Source organism: Condylura cristata, unplaced genomic scaffold (assembly GCF_000260355.1).
Source record: "Condylura cristata isolate star-nosed mole 26May11 unplaced genomic scaffold, ConCri1.0 scaffold00007, whole genome shotgun sequence".
NCBI classification, from domain to species: domain Eukaryota; kingdom Metazoa; phylum Chordata; class Mammalia; order Eulipotyphla; family Talpidae; genus Condylura; species Condylura cristata.
The window spans coordinates 2,847,855-2,868,086 of NW_004567108.1; the positions used below are offsets into that span (position 1 = coordinate 2,847,855).

General features: G+C 53.6%; 1 protein-coding gene across 1 annotated transcript in view; it reads right to left on the reverse strand.

Annotated features, from left to right (window-relative positions):
- CTNND2 (catenin (cadherin-associated protein), delta 2) overlaps positions 1-20,232 on the reverse strand; it is a 665,207-nt gene that overhangs the window by 18,386 nt on the left and 626,589 nt on the right. The window contains exons 18-23 of the mRNA XM_012721744.1: positions 14,835-14,919; positions 9,417-9,495; positions 7,032-7,195; positions 6,573-6,632; positions 5,338-5,537; positions 2,083-2,195 (exon numbers count right to left, since the gene is read on the reverse strand). Of these exons, the coding sequence (XP_012577198.1) occupies positions 2,083-2,195; positions 5,338-5,537; positions 6,573-6,632; positions 7,032-7,195; positions 9,417-9,495; positions 14,835-14,919 (701 nt within the window). The remainder of the gene's footprint in view (positions 1-2,082; positions 2,196-5,337; positions 5,538-6,572; positions 6,633-7,031; positions 7,196-9,416; positions 9,496-14,834; positions 14,920-20,232) is intronic.

Sequence of the window (20,232 nt, forward strand, 5' to 3'; positions counted from 1 at the left end):
TGCACTTACTGGCCATCCTCCGTCTGGCACTTACTGGCCATCCTCAGTCCTGCACTTACTGGCCATCCTCCATCCTGCACTTACTGGCCATCCTCAGTCCTGCACTTACTGGCCATCCTCCATCCTGCACTTACTGGCCATCCTCAGTCCTGCACTTACTGGTCATCTTCAGTCCTGCATTTACTGGTCACCGTCCGCCCCGCTGTTACTGGTCAGTATTGGCTGCAGTTACTGGTCACCACTGGTCCTGCAAGCACTGCCTCTGGTTCTTTTTCCATCAATTAATGGCAAAACGAGTCAACCAGCTTGGTTTCTACAGCAGACACGCCTGGACCTCTGTTGCTGAGGCCCTGCTGCAGTGGTTCTGAGTAGGGCTGGGGCCCTGGTGCTCTCAAAGGCCCCGGGCAGGCCCATGGCCACTGGCTTGGAGACTCAGTCCAAAGTGGTGAGAACCAGCAGGGCACAGAATCCTGGGGTGTCCCCAAGTCCGCCGGGGACTCGCTAAGACATTCCTAAGGCTGACATCTGTGGGGACAAAACTAGGTCCCAACCTCAGTGGGGGTGAGGGGGGAGGGGACACACCCCGGGCGCCCGGGCATGCCCGGACACCCCACTCGCTGCCTGTGACTCAACTTCCCACGGTTACACTTTGATGAGCAGCTCCTTCCACGCTCAGCACCTCCCTTTCGCATCCCGGCCTCCCCCTACTGCTCCCCCTTCTGCTCGGTTGTGTGCTAGGTGAACAGAGGACTGGCCGGGCCTCCCAGCAAGCCGGGCCGCGAAAGGAAGCCCACGCCAGGGCTTGGGCGCTGTCAGCAACGCCGGCACGGCCTTTCCCTGCTCCGACAAATGGTGCCGTCTAGCTCCAGACCCCGCCCCGTCATCTGGCCGTGTTCCCGAGCCCGTGGGCCTGGGGCCTGCCACAGTGCTTGCAACAGAAGCAGCTAGCAGGTGCCAGCTGCATCGATGACTGCAGATGACTGCATTCATCGCACAAACATGAGCGGGTTTCTGACCCTGGGCGGCATGACCACCCCACGCAGCCTTCACAGCCAGCCTGCAGTGGCCAGCCTGCACTTCTGCACCAGATGTGGGTATGAAAACCTAGAAGTGCTGGGCTCTGGCGTGGGGGAGCCTCTTCTGTCAGCTTCTGCTGTTGCTCACCTGCCTTTTCCGCCATACTTGCGACCGGCCGGGCCTCAGGCCGTGCTAGCTTAGGTGAAAGGTACCTAAGTCAAAGCCAAACAGTGGCCTGCAGCCAGCCGCTGCGTCTCACACGGGGACCTCGCTCTCCTGGCCGTGACGCCGGGGGAGGCGCACAAAATCGCCTCCTCTGCGGCCTCAGCCTGCGGCCCTGGCCCTGGCCGGCGCCCACAGCACGCAGCGATCTCGCACTGACTTGCTCCCTCCCTCCTGCCCGGTGTCTCCTGCAGCTCCGAGAACACCGCACCTGTCCCCAGAGAACAGCCTTGGTTTCCCCAAAACCCAAGTCCTTAGCAGAAAAAGAACCGGGAGAAAGAAAGGGGACCCGGCTCCCCCCACCCCCCGCATTAGATCTGTGTCACTGTTTTTGAGGGCAGAGGAGCCCACCCCTGCTGCTTTGTGTGCACCCCAGAGGAGCGGCTGGGTTCTTGGGGGCACCTGTTGGGAGAGTCCTGGGCAGGAGCCTGGGGACACCATAGTGCATGAAGACTATAGAGCTCTAGGTGGGCAGGGGGAAGCCCAGGCTGTGGGCGAGCTCCAGGCACCTGCTCGGATGCCAGGGAACACGCTGCCAGGCCGGGGAGCCCTGGCACACCCCACCCCCAAGACCGAATGTGAGAAGATAAGGGGGTGCCACCCAGCGGAGAAGGAGAGCCAGGGTGCTCTGCCCCATCCCAGGCCGGGTGGGCTTGTGGTTGATGGGGGCGGACGGAAAGAGAATTTGGGGGGCTTCGGTGTCTCTAACAGGCCTTGAAGCTGAGTCAGGGGACTGGCCTCACGGCAGCTGGCAGGCTGGGGGCAGCAGCTGAGCCCCCAGCCCCGTGACTGTACCCTGTTCCCCTCGATTCTCAGTTCAGGTGGCCACACGGACAGACGCACGCCCTGGGCGCTCTGGCTTCTCCGCCCTGTGTCTGTGACCAAAGGTGCCCAGCTGTCCTCGGGCTCCGATGCACTTTTTGCATGAACACAACTTGACGTGCAGGTAATGCACCCTGGGAGGAGAGCGCAGCCACAGGTGGTGGCCGGAGAGGCCGGAGGCGGGAGACGAAAGGAGCTGAGTCACTGAGTCACTCGACTTTCCCTACACAGGGAGAGAAGGTGCACAAGCGAAGCATTTGGGGCCAGAAAAGGAAGCGTCAGTTCCTCCAGGGCTGGGTGGGGGCCGGTGGCGGGGCTGGAGGAGACCAGCTCCCACCAGATCCTGCTCCCCGCTTCAGCAGGTGAGGCTCAGAGGGAAGGGGCTCCCGGTCAGCCTGGTCACGATCTCTGCTCTCTCTGGAAGACGAGTGGTTTGAGGCCATCGTGGGCAGTGACCACACCCATGCCATCGTGGGCACAATGACCACACACCATCGTGGGCAGAGTGACCATGCCATCGTGGGCAGAGTGACCATGCCATCGTGGGCAGAGTGACCACGCCCACGCCATCGTGGGCAGAGTGACCACGCCATCGTGGGCAGGGTGACCACGCCCGCGCCATCGTGGGCAGAGTGACCGTGCCATCGTGGGCAGAGTGACCACGCCCACGCCATCGTGGGCAGAGTGACCACGCCCACGCCATCGTGGGCAGGTGACTCCCCACGGCTGAGACGAGAATTCCAGGGCCACAACCCCCCTCGCTGTTCTGCTTCCAAAGCCAGTCGTGAACGTTTCACTCCTAAGCTTCGAGCTGAGCTAACAATTCCTTTCTGATGGTGCTTGTGCCTCAGACAAAACAGCCAATAAAAAATGAACCTTGAAAACAGAGCGCAGCTGTCCACTTCGGGGGTGTCAGCTGGAACCCACGCTACACACTCAGACACCGTCAGCCAGGGCACGGTCACTGGCCCTTTTGTTTTCAGGCAGCTCAGGCACCTCCTTCATGAGGGGCTTCTCTGGCCGCTCAACAAGGCTGTCTCAGTGGGCTTTCAGAGGCTGTTTGGGTCTGCAGCAACAAGTGCAGGTTTGGGCCTCGGCTGTCCTCGAGGGCTCTCGGCCCACACAGCTCGTCAGTTCTAATTTGCTTTGCGTGGCCTGAGGCGCGAGTCCTCTGGGCTTTCAGCCCCCAGCCATCCACTCACTCGCCTGGGACATGCGCGGGTCGTGACCTGTGTTCTTCAACAGCTTCTCCGCCAGGAACTAATTCCTTAAACGAAGTCCAGACACAAATTGTTATCCTCTGAAAAAGGCAATGAAAACATCGTGCTATTTAGGAGACACCTGATCGTCCCAAATTGTGTCTGTGCCCCAATCATTTTTTTTTTTAAAGATTTATTTATTTGTTCATACAGAACTGGGGTACAGGCCAGAGGCTCAGGGGCGGCGAGAGGCTTCACCAGAGACAGAGTGGGGAGCAGAACAGGCAGATGGACGAAGGACACTGCTGAGGGGAGCAGCGGGCGGTCAGGAGAGGTCTGCCAGCCATGTGGTCACCTCCGGGGCAGGCGGGGATCGAACTCATGCAGAAGTGGCTTTAGCTTCTTAGTGCGGTGCTTTAACCCGCTGCGCCACCAGGGAGGGCCCGTGCCCCAATCATTTTTAAGTGGCACAGACCCACTGATGTAACCACGCGAAGCAGAAGAAAGACTCCGGTTTCTGGCAGCGACTCGTTCGTCCTGCTCACTGTCCTAAAGCGAGAATTCCGGGAGGTGGAGCTGCAGTCGGGGTCCCCTGGCTGAAGGCCACGCCCGTGGGGTCAGTGAATCCTCAGCCTCTTCGCAGTAACAAAGCAAGCGTCCATGTATTTTTAAAGTAAACTGTTAAAGATTCATGAAAACTAGTTCCATCAACAATTCCAGAAGCTATCAGAGTTAAATATTTAAACTTAATCTTAGGGGCCAAAAGGGAGTATTTGCCGTTTAATGCAGAAGTAAATGCCGCCTGACACACCAGTTACTTTCACTCGTCTCAGCTTTACTGCTTCTAATGAAATTTAATTAAATTGATTTGGATACTTTCAGGCAGTGCAGATCTAAGGGAAAGGACCTTCCCTGGACCGCCATGGGCAGCAAACACCCGGGATCCAGCTCAGGGACTCACGCCCCCGCCACTGGCTGGATTCCAAGGGCCGGAGGCGGAGAGGGCTGGCCACGGGGCTGACGGAAGCAGGCTGTGGTTAACGTCCAGCAGCGGCTAGCGACCGACCGGGCAAACTGCAGTCAGACGGGATCGGTCCCCCTGCTTTTTTAGACCTCAAAACACTCTGGCGTGGGTCTTGAGCGACGCCCTCTGGGTTGTAATTAGTGCTACAAAGCCAAATGCAGGCTGAACATGACAGAGTTCGTCTTCAGGTTCACAAACCCCGTGGTCATCTGCTGTAGTACTGAAGTCCTCTAGCACTGGAGAGCCCGCGACCCCAAAGACACTCGGCAGTGGTCAGTCAGTCCATCGCTCCTCCTGCGCCCCCTCCCCAGTTCTCCACCCTCCATGGAAATGCTCCACGCAGGGGAATGGAGGCAGAGTGAAGGGGTGAGCTTTCCTGGGGTAGCCAGGGGGTGTATTTACTGAACAAACATGACAAGTGCCCAGTGCTGCGCTGACCAGGAGTGGGTGAGGAGAGAGGCCGGTGGGAAGAGGCCAGTGGACTCAGAACACAGCCCCACCCCAGCATGGCTGCTGGTAGAGCAGGGGAGCACTGCAGGAGGGCCTCACTGGCCCTGCAGAGCCGGACAGTCATGGGGGCTTCCTGGAGAGTCACAGTCAAACAGACGGAATCAGCCGGCTTGGGAGGAGAGGAGGGAGGTCGCCCTGGCTGAGGCGTGGGCCCCGCCACGCAGTGCAAAGGCCCTGAGGTCAGCGCAGCGTGCAGCTGCTGGGAGAGCCAGGAGGAAGTGACCCAGGGGCCGTGTGGCTGACACGACAGGAGAGGAGCTCAAGACGCTCGAGCTTCGGCCTGCTTGTGCCGAGGGCCCTTTCCCCGACCTGTGCTGAAGAGTAGAGTCATCACTCTTTTCTTCTTGACAAGGACCTCCAAACAAGCCACGCTACCGGGCCGCCACGTCTTCACTGTCTATGTGCAGAGCCTGAGGCCGGGGGAGAATCGGAGCAGTGGGCTGGAGGAGGCCAGGAGGCCCGGGCCGGGATCCTCACCCTGGCGGTGGCTTCTCCCACAAGGCGCGGGCGGGCAGAGCTCGCTGCCCAGAGTGACCACCTCACACGCCGGCCGCCTCCAGCTCCCGGGCCTGCTCTCCCCGCTCCCTTTCGTCTCTGGGGTGTTCTTGTAGGCGCTCAGAGGGAGCCGCAGCGGGGCTCGGCTCTGGCCGCTGTCGACGTGCTCGGCGGCAGCGGGCCTCGGTCACTCCAGGTTCACACGTGGCTGCCACGTGGACATCGAGCTCCCCTTCCCGCATGCCTGGCTTCCAGACAGACGGCGTAGGGTGGGTGACTGAGAGCCCTCAGCGCCGCCGGGCCGTGTCCGGACACAAACAAGCGCGTCGCAGATGTACGGGGGCACAGCCGAAGCTAAGCACGGCCTTGGGTCTTCCCCCTCATCTGACACCGCACGGTTCAGACAAGACGGAGCTTGAGGCGCGAGAGCTGTCCGTGGGAGGGACGCAGCGAGGTCGTCGTGGGGCCTGGGCACAGTCCCCGGGGCTCCAGTCACCTCTTGCTGAAGAACTCTGCAGCGCAGTAGCAAATGAATGGATTCCTGGCAAGCCATTTCCTTGATAAAAACGACAGCTCTACATCCATCATTTAATTTCTTTCCGGAGAGGATTTACTGCTTTTTATCATGGACCTGGATCCTGGCAAGGTCGAAATCTAGGAGTTCTCAAAGTGGCAACATGCTAACGGAGGGTGAAAGTTTTCCTGTTTTCCAGCAAAGCTGAACATTCAAAACTTTGAATTTCGACCATGTCATGCCTTTTCTTTGACGCTCCTTTGATGATCTCCCAGCTCTTGTTACAGGGCTGCTTTTCGCTCCTCGCTGTTCGGCAGACGAGGGGGGTGAGGGCCGGGCTGGGCCACGTCGCGGGGTCTGTCTCCAGCAGGCAGGGGGAGGCCACTCGGGGGCTGTGTCCCTCCCTCCCGCCGCGGCTCGGACAGCGGGGGCGAGCCACGGGCACCCCAACCTCCCCGTGACTATATGGGTCACGGGGTCCCTTGCTCTGAGCCAGCGGCGGTGCAGGAGCTGCACGCAGCAGGTGCAGAGTGCGAGGGCCCACGGCCGCCCTCAGCTGCGGGGCGGGAAGTGCCCTGAGAGTGCACCCTGGCCCCGGAGGGACACTAGGCTCAGCTGCATGTTGGTGTCTCTCCTCCAGCGGCAACTGTGAGTCCAACATCTATCTGAGATGCCCGGTTGGGCTTTGTTCACGGCACCAGCTGCTCATGCCAAGAAATCCACGCTTCGCTTGGGGGTGCCGTGGGCGAGGGGTGCTACCAAGACGCACCTGTGACGACTCCAGGCCGCGAATAACAGCGGGCAGTAGCCTGGCTTCTGAGCCCACTGACTGCGAACCGAGCCGGACGCTGATGCAGTCTCGTCATTCCAGGGGCATCTCTGAGCTAAGGCTCCCGGCACTCAGGGGACAGGGTGCCCTGCTCTCCGGGGCCCTTTGAAGTAGCCAGAGCAGAACAACGAGCTCAGAACCACCAGCCAGACCCCGGAGCAGCAGCTGCCACAGGCGCCCCTGTGCTTTTCCGTGTCAGCTTTGCAGGGCTTGTGTTAAGGGCCCAGCCTGTTTGCTAGGCAAGAAGCCTGTGGAGAAGCGAGGGGAGCAGGACCCAGGTGCAGCCTGCCAGCTGCTGTTTCTCCCCCCGCCCTCCCCCGGGCCGGGTCGCGGTCACTGTTGCTTCTCCCTCCCGCCCTCAGGACACGGCAGTGTCTCCGAAGCAGCAGCAGCACCGACCTGGGCCGTGATGTCACAGCTCAGATTCCTGGGGAGCAGCCTGCGCTCCCCAGACTGCTCTGCGGCTTTCCTCGGACCCCGTGGGGTCACCCAGCGCTCCCGAGGGGCTTTGACGGGGCAGAGCAGCGTTGCCCAGTGAGTCCCATTGAGGCCCAGACACCAGCCTGTGCAGGGAGGCGCAGACGGAAGCTGGGGGCCCACTGGCTCACTCCGGGAACCCAGAAATGGGTCCCCCGCAAGACAGATGTCACGGGAGGTGATGGGCTGACCCACAGGCTGGCCGCTCACCTTTGGGGAGGAATTAACCACCGGGCAGTGGGATATTCAGACCTCGGGCTGCAGTTCTTTAGTAAAAGGATAATTTATGTTAGCAAGAGACGAACATGATCCCATTTCCGATTTTCTAACCGAGAGAGTACTGTTGACTATCACCGAAGAAAGACCTGAATCCAAAGCCTGAAAACAGTGCTAACTTGTGTTCATTTCTGACTCCATGTGAGAAACGCCCTTCCTTAAGAGGCGGCTCTATAAATGCCCGACAGCAAGATGCGTCATTGAAATTTCAAACCAAAGCCTGTTCCTGAGTTTGTGTTCTCGAAGGCCCACTCAACTGTCTTGGACCTAACGCCTCATGAAGACCAATAAAACAGGCATCTTCACTGCTGGGCTGACATAAACTTTCGATTTTCCATGTCATTAAGCGGCAGTTACGTGGACAGCCATCACGGGCACGGGTGGACAAAAAGAAATCAAAAAGTTGGGGGGCAGAGTCAGCGGCAGTTGAAGTGAAGGGAAACGCTGTCGGTGACCAAGTCAAACCAGCTGCTTTATTTTTGCCAGAGATACGGAGATGATTCGTGCCCCTCATTGATGCCATTCTGATTTTTCGCACAAAGAGAGTCCTCACTTCGCGTGCCAGCTTTTCTGCCGGCCCTTCCTTCAGACTCCAGCGCTGTGGGAACTGGCGTAGCTGCACCAGAGTAGGAGGCCAGGTTCATTCCAAGTTCTAGGGAGAAGCGACTCGGAGGCTGACAGAGCAAATGCTCATGTGATTCGTCCTGAGCCAAGGAGGAAAACGATCTCCTGGAACAGTGCAGACAGGTCGTATCTAGCCATTGGCTACGATGGTGCCATCGTGCGGCTTCATTTCCAGATGTGCGTTCAAACGACTCCTCATGTTTCAACGTCACTTTTCAAAAGCGTGAATTAAAAGTGGATTCATGCCAATGACTTTGCCCTACAGTTATTTCGGACTCGTAGGGAATGGGAATGAATGATGTTCCTGACTTAGACTGGGGGACAGGCGAGAGCGAGTCCACTCGGGGCTGTCGTGTGAAAGCGCCGCGACGTGCGAAGGCCACGGCCAGGATGGGCGAGTGGGCTGCAGCGGAGGGCGGCTGCAGGGGGCGTCTGAGGGTGGGCGACGGGAGGGGCGCAAACCGGGTGCAGGGGTCAGGTGCGGCCAGGGGGCAAGGCGGGCCGGGAGGGGGACCGAGGCGGGGAGCGAGGCTGAGGCCGCCTCTGGCACACCCCGGGGGCTGTGGGAGATGCTTGGACTCCATCTGGGGGATACCGGGAGCCCCTAAAAGGTGTAGCTCTGAGGAGCAACTTCACCATATCTGCTTCTGAGAACGTTCAGCCCAGCTGCCCTCCCGAGAGGGGCTCGGGGAGAAACGAGGCCGCGGGCCGGAGCCAGCTGGGTTCTGTGGCAGCACAGTGCTCCAACGATGCAGCACCCTCAGTTCCGTGACGGAAAGGAGGGGAGGCGGGAGCCGCGGTGTTCTGCTAGGCTGAAGAGCGGAGCACGGAAGTGCCAGGGATGGCTGGGGGTCGGGGGGCTGGGGCGTCGCTGCTCGGGGGTGCTGGAAGAGAAGCCGGGCCCAGGAGGACCGGACGGGCCTGCAGCCGAGTTCATCTGCGAGGCTGCACACGTGCGCGGGAGGGCAGGTGGTGGGTACGTGCAGGGAGACTGGGCGAGAGAAACAGATTCGGGAGACCACGCCACGGGGCTGGGAGCTGAACCCAGAGCAGGGCAGGGCACCGGGAGGCGACGGTGCGAGCCGGTGCGAGGCTAGGACCCCGCGGGGCGGCGGCTCTTCGGGAAGGAACAGGACGCCTGTCAGGGGCGGGGGCAGCAACTCGAGGTGACCTGGGAGTCATGACATCGGGGAGCACGAGAGGACCACTTCTGTTGGCGGTGCTGCTGCCCGGCACATGCCAGACAGGGGAGGCGGCTGGCGGGGGCTCCTGCGGGGCGTGGCGAGCTGCTGGCTGTGTCTGCACCTGCGTGCATGTTTCTTCTCCTGCCCTAGATTTCTCCTCGGGCCTCAATCCAACAGGAGCCTTCAGCCCACTTAAGCTGCTACATCAGCAATGCAGCACTACCTGGAGGGAAGGCGCCCACGTCTGAGCCGACAGCAGCTCGCTGCGCACAGCCTTCCTGAGCCAACACCTGTGCAAACACCTGGGGCAAAAGCCTGGCAGCTGGCTGGCAGGCGAGCTGCTTAGGGACAGGCCTGAGGAGGGGCTCTGCGTGCACATCTGGGCCGGGAGGGTAGAGAGACCCGGGGGAGAGAATTGTAAACGTGCAGGTCAAATGAAGAATGAGGATGGTCACAACAAAATGAAATCCCTGATGCCAATGTCCAGGTGCCCACGGACAGGACGGTGGACACAGAATTCATCAGGCTCAAGGCATGAAAAAGTGTTTCAGGAAGAAGCATTTCTTTCGTTACCACATGGCCACATGACTCTCCCACGGCTACTCCCCAACTGAGCCAATCGGCCCTGGGCGCGAGTGTTACAGGGGAGCCCAGAGTGGACCCCGGCTGCCTGTCGGCCGCCTCACCTGTGTGCTCAAAATGTAATTTTCTGCAGGCGCGCACAGAAAGGGCAATGGGTTTATTACTTAAAAAAGAGAGAAAAGAAACAACCCAGGGAAAGAGAGAGGGAAACAAAGTAGCTGGAATACTTTACCGGCTAACTTGGCGCTCTAGTCCCAAACTAACGCTGCTAGCCCCAGTCACACTGTCTGAGAGCCGTCACCTCTCCAGAGTGACAGTTGGAAAACCGCTCCCTATTTATCCCCCAAAGTCCCAGAATTCCTGCTTAGCTCCGCCCTTGGGTCCTCGCAGTTCTCTCCCTGGTGCTGCTGGGAGTTGTAGTTTTCCAATCCCTGGAGTAGGGGGCGGAGTCCACAAGACTCTGCAGGGTTCCTTGAGGACATCCTTCCCCTTAACACGAGGAGTGTGGTGGCCTGAGCACCGTGATTAGGAAACCAGGGCAGATGGCTGGGACTGACAGGGAGAGGCCCGTGGCCCCCAGAGAAGATGTGACAAGTCTTCGCTGCAGCGCCAAGGTGCGCACCAGCTGCCCAGGGCCAGCATGCTGAGCCGCCAGCGGCCGGGCCCCATTGTAAGATATTATGCAGCTGAGGCTGGATGGGCAGATTGCTCCCGAACGGACGGACCGCAGAGCACCGAGGGAAGGAGCAGCGCACCGAACCTTGAGGTCTGCTCAGTTGCAGTAAAGCTTCTTTTCTCAGAATCCTGCTTCATAATAACCCGGCCACCCACACCCACTGGGGGCGAGTCCCCACTGTTGGGGGCAAGTGCTTACTTTCCTGGAGAGTCTGCGTTAGGATTCGCGGCTCCTTGGGTTTAGATCCTGCAGGCAGAAGGGCAGCCCGCAGCCGTCCAGCAGGCCAGCGGCGCCAGAGCCGACCCCGCCAGTGGGCAGGGTGGCCAGGTCACGCTCTGCCAGGGTGTCCTCGGCTGGGCTGTCCATCTCTGGCATTGGAATCTAAGTCTTATGCCGTCTGCATCGCACTGCCAGCACGCTGAGTCCCTGTGTCTGAACCTGCTTCTAATCTTTGTACGGACTTGCGTGTCCGGCACTAGGCAAGCACAGTCTCACTCTGCTTCAGGTGAGCGTGGCGGAATACGTTCATTTTGGGTGCTGCCTTACAGAAGGGATATTGACAAACTTGCATACATGTGGGTGAAAGTGATAGCCATGATGAACGGCCAGGACGTGGCAGGTTATCAGGACTGAGAGGCTCCGATACAGGAGTGACCTTGTGCAGACAGGCTGGCTAGCTTTAGAACCAGAACAGTTTGCACAGAGAAGAGAAATGGGACTTCCCCAGAATGGCGTCTGAGGACAGAAGTCGCAGACAAAGAAACTTATGCTTAAAGCAAATCAGAAGTCTCGAATAACCCCAGGCACCCTAAAATGGAATAATATGCCCCATTAGGTAGAGATTGCAGTGGACATTAAAGCTATGTGAAGGAAAGGAAATGATTACTGGGCTGATACTGCCTGTCTTCCTTTAGCAAAATCGCTGCTTCTCTCTGCCACATTTGCACAGGGACGATGACCGCCCACCCTCCCCTTCCTCCCTTGTAGCTGGGCAAGTCCACGTGACTGAGGGCTGACTCCTGGGATGTGGACAGCAGTTTGACAGCTGCCACACCTGCCTACGTGACACCCTTTCCCCCTCTTCTTGTGGTCAACCCATTCCAACCCCTCTCATTTGTTGGTCTGGTTCAGACAGTCCAGCGACAGCTTATGGAAGGTGTTAGTAAAGAAATCCCCACCCATCCAAAAAGTGACAAGTCATACAGCCTTCACTCTTCTGGGGTGGGGGTGAAGCCCGGGGAATGTGCTGACACAGACATGGGCCGCCATCCCGCGCAGGGCAACACCTGGCTCCCAGGAGCACCTGCTGGCCCTGGGCACCTGCCCAGCCAGGTGTGACTCCGCCAGTGGCAAAGCGATACCTCTTCAGTCTGAGCATCTACATTTTTTATTCTGTTTAGTAGCGTGCCTACCCTGCGTGCCAACCATTATCTCTTGAAGATGCCATACAGCTAAGGCTTACTAAGCAATGATTTCTAGAACCGTATAATTCTCTGCCTTCCCAATGCATCACCTTTGCAATCAACTGCCCCAACAGTCTCCCACTTCAGTGAAACATAAGTAGCCCATTCGTCAGTGACCCTGTTTTTCACACCAAGTCCCAAGGTTTGATTGCCTGCTTGTCTTTGAGCAAGTCTGTCCCTAAGGTTCACCTTCTTTTCCTTAGGATATATCCTCTGCCATGATATGGATGATAAAATAAATTTAAGGTTCTATTTGTGGTTATCCAAACTTAAGGATTGGTGCAAAAAAAAAAAAAAGGCAATGAATTATTTAGCTAGCCTGTGATAACATTTCTCTCCAACTGGCTTACATCCCCTTAGGGGGGAAAGCTGAAGTTGAGGCCTCAATAAAACTGAAAGCTGAGATAATACAAATATGTTCTGGCTCCAAATGTATCAGGAATCAAGTATAATTTTGTTTTGGTCAAGCCAGAACATTCTGTATACCCTATGTGTCTCTCTCTCTAAGTAAATCAAGTTGTCGAGCTAATGAAATGAAATTCTGGCTGCTAGCTTGGGTCCCAGGGGGGAAAGCCCATGACAGGTGCCCTCGATTCTGCCCAAAGATCTGCCATTTTAATTCTGATTTCTACTTTCCTACGCGTGCTTTTCCTCTGACCCATGAGGCCCTTGACTTTTACCTCCTGATGAACGCAGATTCCAAAAATTCTTTAAGATTCTGCTCTGTGCGTTCCCTACCTGCAGTAAATCTGAGTCTAGTTCTGAGACTGATGACATTACTTAACTGTCCCACACTTCACTGGTACCCAGAGTGGCCACTTCCCTTGTCTCGGGTTTTCTTTGGAATTCTTCCCTTTCTAGCCCTGCCGAGGTGTTTAATAGATATGAAACAAGGATAATTGAGAGATGGATGAGCCATGTTTTCACTGATAAGTAAGTTGTCAGTGAAGATGCAAATCAAAATCGATCTTCCTGTTGACCGATGAGCAAATCTGGCTTTCTCGCAGAAGGACTTTTCCAAATTAGCAGCTTCTGAAAATTTTGAGCTTGGCTGATCACAGCACGTTCCATGTCGCACCTAAGGTCCTCATTTTATTTCACAAATGCACAATTTGGGCATCATTAAGAACAGCTCTTTCTCACTCTTTTAATCCTAGTTCCACTAAAAACATCATCGTCGGTATATCCGAATCTCCTCACATGCAACACATTTTAAACCATCCTTTGCTCTTGGGTTTCAGCTCCATTAAATTCTTGTCAACACATTCTATTTTTCATGGAAACAGAAAGATAATTACACTTTCTGAACCGCACTACCACAGAAAAAGCCCTAAGATGGAGAACTCGCACAACAAATAACAAGTTTCCCTTCAATGCGCATAAATATGAGAAGACAAGATTTTGAGCAAAGGATGGTCAGGATTGGAAGGAAAGTGGAATTTATTTGAGGAGGAATGTTTCATCGCGCTTCTGAGCCACTGATTCAGAATGACCAACTCCTTTCTCATCCACAGTGGGTTCTTCATGTCCGTCTCTGTTTAGCTGGGAGCTATCCTGAGAGGGAGACCCCTGGACTCCCATCCCAGAAGGAAGAGTATAAGAATGCTGGGGTATGAATTTCAAGCAAATCAGAGTGGAACGCATCCTATTTTAGAAGAAGGACTTACCCTAACGTACACAATATTTGGGAATGGACATCATTAACCTGGAATACTGCCACAATAATTTGCAATCTGTTTCAACTTACACGGATTTCCTCTTGTAGAATAGGAACATCTTTGGAGGAGGTCTATAGGCCAACTTTTATAAACTCAATGTGCAAAACAGTGAATGCTTAAGGGAGCTAGAAAGACTTTGGGGAAATCTAGATGTAGACCACCACTTAGTTGGGTCAGTTATTAAATATTCACTTTCCCCCACTGACTTAGAAGCTAGTTCAACTAGGGTAGAGGCAGTTCCTCCAGGCAGGTACCAGGAGCTGCAACGAGGGCTTCGAGCAGCCATCCATGGAGGCGTGTGTCCTTCCCAGCCCCGTGTGTGGGGTCACTGGCGACACTGAGTCCTGGGACTCAATGCTGCTCCCCGCCCCTCTGCGTGTCACCTCAAATCTGCCATGGGAGCAAACTCATTCCAACCCTTCTCATTTGTTGGTCTAGTTAAGACAGTCCAGTGACAGCTTAAGGAAGGTGTTAGTAAAGAAATCCCCACCCATCCAAAAAGTGACAAGTCATACGGCCTTCACTCTACCAGCCTTTGGAGATGAGGTATGGAGTCACAATGCCTGAATGTTAAACCATTCTTTTAAAACCATTTTAGGGGTGAGGAAGTCTTCAGGATGCCTGGTATCACATTCCCCGCTGCCTCGAGAGAGGGTACCGAGCAAACACTCAGGTCCTTCCTCAAGACTGCAATCGCCATGAGAACCAGCCCCCTCGCCACCCTGTGTATGGGGGTGGGGGGGCCCGGCCAGGGACATGGTTGGGGGTCTTCTGTGTCCCACGTATGATGCTTCTCACCTCGCTGAGCTACTTTTATACACTTTCCTGTCTCCTCTCCACACACGATTGCTTGGTGACATTTTTGTGCATTTATTTGGCACAAAAATCTCTAAGTTCCTTGTTTTGTTTCGGTCGATTGTACAAAACAGAGACTCAGGAAAACAAGCTCACTTTCTTGCCTATACGATAATCTAGGGTGAGACCATAGCATGTGGTCTGTTTGCCAGAAAGTTCAGGGGTCTGAGGGCAGTTGGAGACTTCTCTTTAGTTTCGTCATTGATTCTCATGTTTCAGATGTGTTTCAATTATGCAGGTGGCTGGACAGGGGCCTCCGTGTGGGTGACCCAACACCTCTAACCCAACCCACGTCCCACTCCAGGGCCGTGCATACTCACGAGCCAGCAGGGCAAAGCAAGCCTTACCTTTTTGTAGAGGCTCCTCAGATCTCGGTACTGCCACATGCTGCTTAGGACCTGAGATGCAGCCTTGACCACTTTTGGAGAGTGTCTGGAAGAAAGAAGGCAGGAGTGTGAACTGGTGAGTGCCACACACGAGACCCCAGGACGCTGTGCTGGCTCCTTCTCCTGTCAGGGGCATGGGCAAGAGATGGCTTTCCTGTCTCCAACCTCATTCTCCTCAACACCCCCGGAGCGTGCGAGAGAGGAACGCACTACAAACCGGCAATGTCAACAGAAGTGCTGGAGTCAGGACACAAGCATAGCGTCCACCACAAAATCAAGCAGAAGGGACCGAGTGTGGCCAGGAGGGAGAGCCTGGTTCTGGTGCTGACGGCATGCCACACAGCACCTGTGTGTGAGGGGCAACATGGCTTTGGCCTTCTCCACTGAAGCATGAAAACAAGGACAGTGTTGGCATCACTACCTGGATGGGGCAGTTGCTGTCCATGCAGTGGACACCAAGGGAGAGTCTGGCAGTGAAGCCGGTGGGGTGCCCCGGCTCGCAGGTGTGTCCACCCAGACAGGAGTATGGTTAAAGTCTGGACCTCAGGGAGACACGACGTTCTCGTAAATCTTGGCTCTGGTGGTTCTTAGAAGCTTTTTTGAGTCATGGTTTTGAAAGTGACATGGAAGTGGAACTAAAAAAATATTTTGGTTTTGGGTCAGAGCCCATTTGCATCTCAAAAGGCATACATCAGGTCCATAAATTCATGCTGATTTAATCTGACCAAATTCTGGATATCTATTTAATTTGACCAAATTTGGCTGTCGATGAGAGAAAGTACTGACATTACTAGTTGTAGAGTCTATGTTCCAAAGGTTGACCAGTTGCACGATTCTGGTGGCTGCCATTGGTGCTGTGGCTGAGCTCCGGGACTGACTCTGCCTTTCATGGGTCTGTATCTTTCATTTCTAAGTAATCACACACGTCAACAAGCCATGATATCAACAGTCAGACAGGTGAGTTGACAGCCTGTCTGTCTAATTGTACCACTCGCTTCATCTCACTAAACCAGCCCTTGGGGCTGCAGTACTGGGCTCCTTCTATCAAGGGTCAGAGATTAGATATCCTCTGCTTTGGGGGCCACATGGTCTGGCCACAGATACTCAACCCCGCACTGTCTGGTGACAGGAGACATCACACTTAGGTGGGTGGACGAATGGGCATGACTGTGCTCCCATCAAATGTTATTATAAAAGCAGGCGCCGGAGGGGGAGCCCCGTGGCCGAGGCTGGCTGACTCCTGGTCTACAGGAACAGGGACTCTGCAGGTGGACAGGATGCGAACCTTCATAGTGACCCTCATGTGACATCCCCGATGCTGGCTTGTGGTATATTCATCCCCTGAAGATAACAGCTGAACCAAGACTACAAATGCCTTAGAAATAAAATAGCCTTTGAAACAGAAACGGCATCAGGTTGAGATTCAACTTGAGAGACAGCGTAACAGATGCTGCTGCGAAGCCTTGCATTTGGCAGTGGAGGGATGGGATGGAAGTACATGGTCAAGGAAACACCTGCCGCGTTCCTGGTGTTTGCATTTAGACCAAGCAAGTTAAGGTTCCTTCATCCACTTACTGACTAGGACAGTAACTGTCACTTTCACTGTTATAACTACTTGAGATGAAATTTAACTTTGTCTGAGTTTAAAAATCTAATCACATAATGCACTTCTACAAGAAGAGAGTTCTGATAAATTCTAGTCTTTAATCTATAAAAGATAAGCTGTATTTAAATAGCATACACATTTATTTTTGCTAAAATGGACCACAGCTAAAGGACATCACACTTTATGGTAGTATCATGCTCTAAATATAATATTAAATTCCTTCGACTTAAAGATAGGATTTTAGATCTTCATGTGGATGCAGATAAAACTACAATTTATTCTTACATAATCAATACTGCACAAAGCTTCAATGCTAGGTTTTTCTGTATTTTATCACTGTCAGCAAGGTTTATGTCCATGAGAATAGTCAAGCAATTCTAGAGAATTATCCACTAATATTCAGGCAGGATTGAAACATATTTATCATGCAAAAATCTCTCTGACACAATGTATTTTTGGTTTCTACTTCTTGCTGTTTACAAACTAGAAGGAGAATGTGACTGTGTAATGAATAGCAAGTTTTAACCTCTCAATTAAAATGCCAATACAGCATAGTGTTGTATCAACATGTGAAAGTCAAAAAATGTTGCTTTCTTTTAAACCTTAATTTTGATCTACTAGACTGATACCATAGCAACTTCTACTTGAACAACTGTAACTATTGATTGAAGGACTTGAACAACTCAGTGCTTCTAAAGTGACAAGTGATTATAAGTTAGGTTACAATACAGTTTCTACCGACAAGTAACAGTGGAGACTGTTAATAGCTTTTCTGTCTTATGACAAAATACAGTGACACATTCAATACTCTTTCTTATTGAACTGTTAAAGTTAGAAAAAAAAATGTACTTTTGAAACAGATGGACAGGACACAATGTCCATAATGGATGTTTATAATGATGCAAGAAAAAAATAAGTTAGCAAAGACTTCAAAATTCTAAGTATAAGACTCATTAATGATCATATGTGTTTGAGTTTCCCCAAGTCATCACACTGGGAGCGGCTGAAGGTTTCAGTGCATACAATTAATTGTGGGTGTTAGTACAGACATCCAGTGAGTGGCAGAACTCCAGAACACCAGTCCAGGGTGTGGATGAGACATGGTGAATGGGACAGTTAAAACAGACTGATTGCAACTCACCGGTCTGCCTCATTCATATCCTGTTGTATTGAAGTTCTCGTGCATATTTAGAAATGAAACACTGACACATAAAATGGAGAATCATATGCCTACTTTTCCATCTGTCTTGTCATACCCTTCATATTTAAAAATCAGATTAGAATCAAACTTATTTTGTAAGTAATTTTTTAAGAACAAACTAGGGAGGACAGATGTGAAGTATTTTATACATCAACTGGAATAAATGGATGCTCCCCCTTTCCCAAGGATTTAATCATTCCAATTCCACAAACTGTGTATTTGCAGTAAAGAGTTCTATGTTATTAAAGTGTGTGTAGAAGGTCACAGGGACCTCAGTGCCTACAGTGATAGCAGGTTTGAATAAGAATTGGTGAGTGCAGGGCTGGGCAGCTCTCAGCACTCACTTTGCTGCAAGAGCAGTGAGAGGCAGTGTGGTGGGACCGGAGGTTATCTGCAATTACAAAAACCCTGTTTTGATCTTCAATTAATCATTATAAAAGCAAGATAAGCTTCACTTAAAAAAAAAATGAGATTGACGAAGCAGGAGACGTGTGACTGGGATGAAGCTTGACCCAACTCAACTCATTGCTTATTAAGCTCAGAATCCCAGGCTGTTAACATTAGAGAAAAAGATAAAGGAATGAGATAAAACAAGTGACTATTTCATAAACAAATTTTCAGTCAAATGAAAGGACATTTATGAAATCATCTGTAATGAAACTTCCCATTAACAATCAAGATTGAGCCAGACCCAAGGGGGCCATTTGCTGGGTTGGTAGCCCAGACACACATTATTTATTTTATAGATGCTTTCCTCAAAGGAATCATTCATTAGTTTCTCCCAATCATTTTCTTCCACAGTAGAACTGATGAAAGCCTCTTTTTTTCTTTAAGGCCTCTTTATGACACTGCAGTAACTGCTCACAGAGCTGGAAGGAATTGACACAGACCCATCCACGCTCTGCCCCCTGAAATTCTTGTCTCCCACTTCAGAGAAAACCCCTGTTTTTTGAAAGTCCACACAGATTAATAAATCCATCCGTATTTTTGTGGACTATTATTGTCCACTACTATTGCACATGTGTGTTTGCTTCGTGCTGGAAAAAAGGGGGGCATTTTAAGGAGAGGCTTCAAAGGCCTAGTGAAATTCCATAAAGAAGAAGCCAGTGGCTCACTGCCCACGAACAGCGTTTTGCTTTAGGTAGCATATCATGCAGAATCTCACCAGCCAACTTTCTGCCCTGCGTAGCTATCTTATGGCTCCACCCCAATGTGCTTTCTCTTCTTGCTGGAGAAATGGACTCAAATCCTGGCAATGAATTGCTGCTTGAGCCTCCTGAGTCTCCTGATCCTGACGCTTCTTTTACAAGACAATGGTAATATATCAGGAACTCAAAGAAATAATGAGCGATTTTCTTAAACACTTCAAAGCCTTCTCTCATGGTCTTTAATATCAAGAAAAGGCGTATTTAACAACTTGGTGTGAAGGAATCAGATGTGAGGGGTCAGGGAGCCAAGCGTCTAGAAGAAGACCCTTGATAACTAAAGGTTTACCCTTTTAATCTTATTTGATTACATGGAGGGACTTCCAGGAGGCGAAACTTAATTAAAGCTGGTGAATGTTTCTGTAAAATCGACAGCTCGCAATGCACGCCACGCTGGCTGGGGAGATACTTTTTGGCTGCACTCAGTTGTCACTGATTCAAGATCAGGTATCACTGTTCTCAAGCTGGGGGTGTTCCTGTCTGCAGTGGGCGGTGGGCTGCTGTGACCCGCAGCCTTCTGTCTTTTCACTCCGCTCCTGCCCTCCTCACCTCCCTCTGCCGCCCGTGAGTTTCCTATTCATCCTTCAAGACCGAGGATCACTTGGTCTGGGAGGGGCTGGGGTACCCCCTTCCAGCTTAGAGGCAGAGGCAGACCCTTCTGTTTCTTTAAATGCTGTGCCCCAGGCCACAGCTAGTGCAGATGGGGGTAGGGGAGCACTCTCAGCTCTGCTCCTCCCCCGTCCCCAGCCTCCAGGGAGGACTAGCTACTCCAGAGCGCAGAAAGCAGGCAGCCCACGGTGGGCACACCGCACAGTCAACACTCGGATGTGCGACCACAGAGGCACAGCCACCGGGAAACACCCACGAGGGTCCAGGTCAGGCCGCTGTCTCTCTGTGCTGGGCTGACCCCTGCCAGGTGGGTTTCCCCAATATCTCAGTAATGCCACGTTATGATTTAGTGTAACCAGAGCAAAGTTACTAGGATCAGTGCCACTGTGGAGTGGGAGACAGGCTGTGGGCTCTTTCTTCTCCTGATTGCTAGAGGAGTGGTCCCCAGGGCCAGGGGAGTGCTCCCAGGGCGAGAGGAGTGCTCCCCAGGGCCAGGGAGATGCTCCCAGGGCCAGAGGAGTGTTCCCCAGGGCGTGATTCTCCCAGGCCAGAGGAATCTCCCCAGGGCCAGAGGGGTGCTCCCCAGGGCCAGGGCAATGCTCCCAGGGCCAGAGGGGTGCTCCCCAGGGCCAGAGGGGTGCTCCCAGGGCCAGGGCAGTGCTCCCCAGGGCCAGAGGGGTGCTCCCAGGGCCAGAGGGGTGCTCCCCAGGGCCAGGGCGATGCTCCCAGGGCCAGAGG